Source organism: Phalaenopsis equestris, unplaced genomic scaffold (assembly GCF_001263595.1).
Source record: "Phalaenopsis equestris unplaced genomic scaffold, ASM126359v1 Scaffold000660, whole genome shotgun sequence".
Taxonomy (NCBI): Eukaryota; Viridiplantae; Streptophyta; class Magnoliopsida; order Asparagales; family Orchidaceae; genus Phalaenopsis; species Phalaenopsis equestris.
The window spans coordinates 28600-36587 of NW_018165100.1; the positions used below are offsets into that span (position 1 = coordinate 28600).

At 36.0% G+C, this 7988-nt stretch overlaps 1 protein-coding gene across 1 annotated transcript in view; it reads left to right on the forward strand.

Annotated features, from left to right (window-relative positions):
* LOC110030118 overlaps positions 1-7131 on the forward strand; it is a 29039-nt gene extending 21908 nt beyond the window's left edge. Inside the window, 4 exon segments of the mRNA XM_020732697.1 lie at positions 4457-4493; positions 4564-4625; positions 6443-6539; positions 6542-7131. Coding sequence (XP_020588356.1) covers positions 4457-4493; positions 4564-4625; positions 6443-6539; positions 6542-6916 — 571 coding nt within the window. The 3' untranslated portion in view covers positions 6917-7131.
* The last annotated feature ends 857 nt before the right edge of the window (positions 7132-7988 follow it).

Here is a 7988-nt window from a genome sequence, read left to right on the forward strand (position 1 = left end):
ATATTTCTTCAATAAATCAAACAACTCAACAAGAAAATAAAAATAAACACCTACAATTCGAGAGGTGACGATCTCTCCCAATACCTACAATTCGAGAGATCTCTCTCAAAACTTAAGCTTAAGACTCACAACTCAATCTCATACATAAACCTAACCCTAGATATAACAAGCTTATATATGCCCAATAACAATAATAATTAAATATTAAATTGTCCTTAGGGTAAACGCTCTTGTAAGAACTCTCCCTCCCACTTCCCAAAAGACACCTCGAGGTGGAAAAAATGAGTGTTCCTCCTCACTCATAGTTGTCTCTATTTACTTATTCTCTGCTTCCTCATCTTGCACTATGAGAACTTGTAATCTTTGATCCTTGCACCGATGTCCCAAGTTAAATTTCTCATCACACTGAAAACATGGCCTCTTGGCTCGCCTCTCTTGAATTTGTCTCTGTAAGGCACTTGAGTGTTTCTCTCAGTCGTGGTCCATTATTCGTGTCCCATGCAACTCCCTACCTTTCAATGTCTAAACTTTTGACATCGTCGAGGTTGCAGTAGTTCACTACGATGCTCCATCTTTGTTGATCCTGTCGGATTTCTTTATCTCGTTTTTGTCTTCCACCATCTGGGCTAGCTCCATCTCCCTCAATCCCCGCAATCTTAGTAGTCAAAGTGCTAATTGTATGGTGGGCTTTAAGCTCTTAATGAAATTGCCCTCCAGTCCTGCTTTAGAAATCCCCCATAGTCGTCCCTATAATGGTTCTAATCTCTCCCTATATTCCATGATTGTCCCCTCCTGAGTCAAGACATAGAATTGTTCATGCAGGTCTCCTTTTTAAATGACTCAAAAATGTTCCAACAATCAATCATTAAATTTATCGCATGAATGAATTGGGTATCTAGCCTCTCTCCACTGAAACCATGCTAAGGCTTTCCCCTCCAAACACAATCTTGCCGCCATAAGTTTCTCCTTCTCATCTATCTCATTCCCTGTGAAGTATCGCTCCGCTCGATACACCCACCCATGTTCGTCTCCACCTCGAAGATCGATATCATCAACTTCCTAATTTTAACATAACTACAATTTCCTCTTCCTCTGTTTCCCTTCTTGTATCGAGGGTAAAACTCCTTCCTTCGATCGTAGCTGAATCCACTCACTGCTTCTCTCATTTCTTCTTTGTGCTCCTCCATACCTCTTGCATAATTCCTTCTCCATGTTTCAACCCAACTGATTCCATTATAAATCTCTAATCCTCATCTAATCAAAGCATTGAGAGGAGGTTCATGATGGTGGATGCTTTGCTCATGTTCATTACCTTCGATTTCTTTTTATTTTGATCTTGCCACGGATTCTCCAATCAACATTTGGTTAGAATTTGTAAATTGAGTTGTCGGCGGGTTCTTGGATTGCATCTCAATGAACCTCTTTTGCATCTCTCAAATTTTCTCCGTGCTCTCAAATCAATCTTCCAGTCGGTTCCTTAAAAGAGAACCTCTCATATGACAACGAATCTTTCTTCCATTCTAAAATTTATTTGACTTATCTCTTCCTCCAATTTTTTTTCTAAATCATCCGCCTTTTTGATCCCATCATGCCAAGAAAAAATTTTAATCACAAAGCACAAAAACCCAAGCACGCTAAAATCCCGTCTAAGTGATTCGCGGGATTGCATCACGAGTACATATTCCCGTCGTTGATCTGAATAGCTTCGGCACAAGTAAGCAGAAATACAATAATTTCGTACGTGGAAGACTGTCTGTAAGTTAAATTAAGTAGAAGAAATCTAGTTCGGTGAAATAAATCACAAATCCGAGCAAAGCCTGATTGCTCGAATTGCATCGCAGTAGCGGCGATCCCGTTGTCAGGCTTGGACGTTGTGAGAACTTGAGAAAAACCAATGTTTACTGTCTCTGTACATTGCTTCCCCGCCGCTGCCTTCCTCCCTCGGCTTTGTCGCTCTCCTCGGTAAACCACTATCCCTTCGTGGCTCAAAAGTGCGACTGTATGCAATCCCTATGTTGTAATCCGTGGTTGATAAAGATTTGAACACCCCATCTGTTTGTGGTTTCCAGAAATCAATGGTGCTGATACTAATTTGATATGATCGTACCTCAAAATCGGCATGCTTTTTCAGAAAAATTAGGGTAAACAAAATTTTTCTTCAATAAATCAAACAACTCAATAAGAAAACATAGATAAATATATACGATTCAAGAGGTAGGCAATATCTACCAATTTCTATATTTCGAGAGGGAGGAAATCTCTCTCAAAACCTAAACTTAAGATTGACAACTCAATTTCATGCATTAATATAATCCTAGACATAACAAGCCTATTTATACCTAACAATAATAATAGTAAAAGACTAAATTTCTTTTAGGTGTCAAAAGAAAAATTTGCCCTTAAGCTAGGCGCTCTCATAACATATGTTTTAGGGTTTATAGTTCTTAATGCACTTAGGATGATGCATGTATGTAGGTTACACAAAATTATAATTTATAAAAAAATACTAGTAAATACAGAAAATGCATTGTTTTAGATGTATGCTCTATATACATGAACTTGTAACTAGATTGATAATGTTAAAATCAATTCAACGAAATCAATAAGAAATTTGAAACATGGAAAATAAGCTAGTAATTGATTTTTTATCTTTTTATTTTTTTATTTAGAATAAAAAATATGACTTGAGCTTGGGCTTATTGTATAAAAAATGATCTTAATTTATTAGAGCTAAATTAAAATATGACACTAAATAGGATGCAATGGAGAAAAAAGATTCATGTAGTCGACCCCATGTAGTGGGATTAAGGCTTTGTTGTTGTTGTTGTTGTATTTTTTTATTTAGTAGTACATGGAATTCAACTTGTAGAAAATTAGAAAAAAATCATTATTCTTGCAAAACCTTAACAAATATTAAACAAAAAAAAAGTATTTTAAAGAGAGATCAGCAAGTTGATGAAAATTTAAGTATTGTGTTAGTATAGGGAGATGTCTTCCTATGAATGTTGTTTATCACACCAGTACCGCATTCAAAGGCATCATATATCAATAGGTACACAGAAGACTAAAATAGAGAATATGAAAATTTAATTGAGTAAAAGTTAAAGTCATTAAATGCATTAACTATGTATAGATTTTTTCGTATGGCCTATAGGGTTGCTCAACTACGAAAAAAATCGAAAGCTCAATTTCTGTGTAAAGTCTTGGAATAGGAACCGAAACTGTAAAAGTGGAAAAGCTTGGATGGGATAATCGTGATTGGCAGCAAAGATCTACTTCTGTACAACCACTTGTCAAATTGGATATAGTTAAGCCGCATCAAGGGTTAGTAGACTTGGCATGCATGTTGGTGATGGGATTCCAATAATTAGCATCACCACTCAAGAGGGGAAGGGTAATCTCAAACAGAAACATCCGAAATTCCTCATTTAAATGACCAACGAATTCTCTTCACCTGTGACCTTAATCCCATATTAACTGCACTTGGAAATAGTTGATTGAGTTCAATTTGACTTTTTAGTGAAATCCTGATATGTGTCAAGGCCCTTTTTTTTGGGTTGAGAGCAGATAGGTTGCACAACATGTTGAATTTTATGGCCATTAGCCATCAAAACTATGCATCGAATAGATAATTTGGTGGAAGGATACTGCATTCATAAAAACTATAATCATAGACATGTCTGTGGAATTACGCTCATTATTATTTACTTTAATGTTATTTAGTACTTGCTATATTTTGTGATAGTATAAAAATAGTAATTCTTAATTATAGGTATTTATGTTTATTCTATAATTATAGGAATTACTTAATTGTAGGAAGATTTCTTTCCTTGTTTTATTTCTTGTAAACGCCTATTTATAGGTGAATTATCTATGTATTCATTGAGAAGAAAGTTATTCAAAAATTCACATGGTATCAGAGACATCAAAGAAGAGAAGCCTCTTCCACTACTAAGTGGAACCGGGCTAATCATTTTTCTGCTTTGAGTTTCCGATGACCGTAAAGATGAGTCCCCATTGAATTTGCCTTGCTTGGCTAAAATTTTGGTGTCTTTTACTCTTGTGCAAAGGCTATTGTATTCTGAAGAGAAATTGTGAAATTGATTCTCAAAGACTTATCCTAACATTAGCTGAGTTGGGAATACTGTTGTAGTTACTTGTGGTTGTAGAGTAGTGCAGTATTTTTTTTCTTTTGGCATTCTTTCCTTGTTGGCTGTTCATCAATTATGCATAGATTGAAACAGGCAAATATCGAGTCACATGCAAACCATCTATAGAAGATCATCATCATCTTTATTTCTTTTTTATTATTGGCGAACCATTTTCATCTCTTAATTGCTAATTTTTTGATTTTGTCACATGTGAAAGTCAAACCATGGTTTATCCTTCTTTGCCGTGCATGCGATTTTGAAATCATTTTCCACTTACAGATATGTAATGTGTTTTGTCAATGCAGGAAAACAGTATTTGGTGGAGCTCGTCCTAGGGAATTTGTAAGCTCCTTATATCTCTGTTTACTATTTCTTTATCTTACTTTTTTGCTGATGTTAAATGCAATTGTAGGTTCTCAAGGAGCGGGCCGTAGATGCTGTTGACAATCTTGAAATTGGTGTACAGTCTCACCGGTAAATTTAGTTTCATTTATGGTTAACAGCAGATTGATTACATTACAGACAATAAACAAATTATTTCTATTGCCAGTACAGTAACTTAAGGATCAAATCCTTGTTAAGGGCATAAAAGAAATTTGAATTGGAGATGCTTAAAAAGACGTTAAATAGCTTGGTGTTTGTTTTTTACGAAGGACTTTTTTTGAATTGGAGATGCTTAAAAAGACGTTAAAGATAGCTTGGTGTTTGTTTTTTACGAAGGACTTTTTTAGTAGTGAGATCTATTTTGAATTGAATAAGAAATTAATAGTATGAAAGGCTCAGGATTAGTGCAACTTAGTACATGGTATAAAACTCTAAGGTACTTAAAATTGACATTTATTAGTTTATATTGCCTGAAGATTTAGTAATTTCTATTAATGGTATAAAACTCTAAGGTACTTAAAATTGATATTTATTAGTTTTTATTGCGTGAAGATTTAGTAATATCTATTAATGGTATCCTCAAGTACTACACTAGATTTATTATTCAAAAAATGAGATAGAGATGGAGTACTATGTAAGTACTATGGAGGTCCAAAGTTAAATATTGTAAATTTTATTTTAAATTTATTATTTAATATAAGGGTTGGATGCATAGGAAAATTAGCTAAAAGAAAAGTAGGATGGGATTGTATCGGATAGAGTGGAAGAAGCACCTGTCAAAGAACGTAATATGGTAATAAAAAAGGGCTGTATTTTGATGGCATATAATGTAGGGAAGATGTTCCCGACGACACTATGATTAGAAGTTGTGACTTTTGAAAATTAGAATCAGCATATGATGTAGAACTTAATGATAATGAATGAAGGATGATTCATAATATTGATCAAATCCTTTTGTACGCTATGATTAGAAGTTGGAACTTTTGAAAATTAGAATGCATCATCAAATGCAGCACTTAATGAATGAAGGATGGTTCGTAATATTGATCAAATCCCTTAGTATTGTTGGGGTGGTTAGTCAACAAGAACAAAATCTAACGTGTATACACTAGATTTTATATTAAGAATTTTGAAATGTATCAAGAAATCTCTAATAAAAGGATCTAGTTTATCAAGTACATAATCATTTAAGGGGTTCAGCCTTTTATGGTTACTCGTGTTGCCTTCTAATCTTTCGGAATAATGCGATTGAGGAAGGTGATGATGGTTTTGCCCCCTTAATTTGCACTATTTTCACGGAATCTTTTATTATGCAGGCTCCAAATTTTTGATATTAGGTCTATGTTGATGATTATGTTATATTCATATGGCGATATAGGGATTTTTTGTTAAATCATTTTTATAATGCTATAACTGGACTTTCTTGGTGCAATGGGGTGCACTTGTTGTATAAACTGTGAGAATGGTTAAGAGCTAGAAAAGGAATAAGCGAGAGAGAAAATGGCCATAAGCCTAGATATTATGCAAAAAGACCGTGAGGTAGAAAGTCTGTAAAAGTTGTGCAAAATAGAGTTAATATTTCATACAGCTCGCCATAGGGATTAATAGAGGATTTATGATGCTGATCTCAAATATTTGTGATATGGCAAATGATTACATTTTAGTGGAAAATGATGCAACATTTCTTAACCTTACGTATGAACAGCCTGTTTGTTTGACTCCATGAACGAGTACTAACTAATTTCTGAAGCGTGTGATGCAACTTTTTGATTTTTCCTTGTTAAATTTGATATTGCTAACTTCTCATGGAATGGCACCTTTACCACTCTATTTCCTCGTTAAGCGTTGCTTTGGATTTGCTTTACAACTATTCTCACACGCTGGACTTTCTTTTAATTGAAATTTAGGGCTAAATCTGATGACTTGAAGATTGAATCAAAGCTGGAACCTGCTGCATCTTCATTCAATCGACATGTCGAAGGGGTGGAGTCATCTCCGAGGAATGGAATGCAGAGAGGAAAGATAATCAACCCTACCAGGAGAAAGGCATTTGTCAGAGGAATTCAAGGAGAAATGAGAACTGGAGAAACCTTAGGGAGATGGAGAAGAAGCCAGTAGAGAGACTGGAAGAGCATGAAACATGGCGGAAGCCTATTGAGCCTCCCAAGCCTGAAACACCACCAGGTCCTCGGGTTATGAGAGCGGCCTCAGCACTGGAACTTGCTCAGGCTTTCTCAAAATCAATGTCTGACTCTAGGGTTGATAATCGCTACACTAATCAGAGGATGCTACCTGGACCAACACAGATTCCCTTCTCCAGGTTGACAGATACAAGAGAGATTTACTCAGGTTCAGCTCAACGCCACATCAATGGCTATTGACCATTACAGAAATAGAAGATTCAATCGAAGCCTGAAATGTTTCATTTTATTTTCAGTCTCTTTATACGTGAAAAGCGTTGTGTTAACTGTATTTTAACCCTTGGATCAATTCAAATAGATTAATCCCCACGCTCTGGAGAGGAGCTTTATGGTCTCAGTACAAGTAACGGTAAACTTTGTGATGCAGTTAATGATGATGGTTGGTTTAAACTTGAGCTTCAATTCTTTCAATTCTTAGTTGGGTGAAAATTTGCCTGTTTTTCTCCTTCGTTTCTTCCTTGTTTTAAAAATATGTCATCACAATTTTTTATTTACAGGACTGCATAATTTGAAAGTTCGTGATAGTTTTATTTTGTATTATATTAGCGTACAGCTGGAACTGGAGTTAGCCTGTTTAGCCGCAACGTAGTGTCGACTGAAGCTGCTTTTGGGGCAGCTTATTGGGCGGCGTTTGCCGCCGCAGTGTTTGAAAAATGTGTTTATTGGTGCCGCTCCGAAACATTGAGGAAGAAGGCGTCCTGTGTCTGCGTAGCGCGTTAGGGTGAGATTTCCTGGTCAGCCCTTCTCCGCTCTCCCTCGCTCTTGCCTTCCCGATCTACCTTCTTCCTCCTCACCTGTGCCGAGATCGAAACCAAGGTAAACATTTTTAACGAAATTCGCCAATCTCGTCCTCCCCGATCTTTCTTCTGTTCATTCTCGCCTCAAATGAGGTATGTAATCCTCCTCCCCGATTTTTTTTGGTTCGCATTTGATATTAGCTATTGTATTCTGTTCATTCTCGCCTCAAATGAGGTATGTCTTCCTCCTCCCCGATTTTTTTTTGGTTCGCATTTGATATTAGCTATTGTATTAGCTAAATTGCCACAATGGGGTGGATAAGGGTGTTCTGAGCTAACGCTGCCATGTATAAAACCCTTCACAAAGAAGGGAGTAGGGAAGAGAATTTTTTCTGATCTAAGGGTGTTGTTGACATATGTCTTAAAATTGTGGTAGGGATATTTGCAGTTGGTTGATTTGGAGTTGGAGTTGGTTTGATTGTATGAAATATTACCTGAAATTTTAGGACATCTCT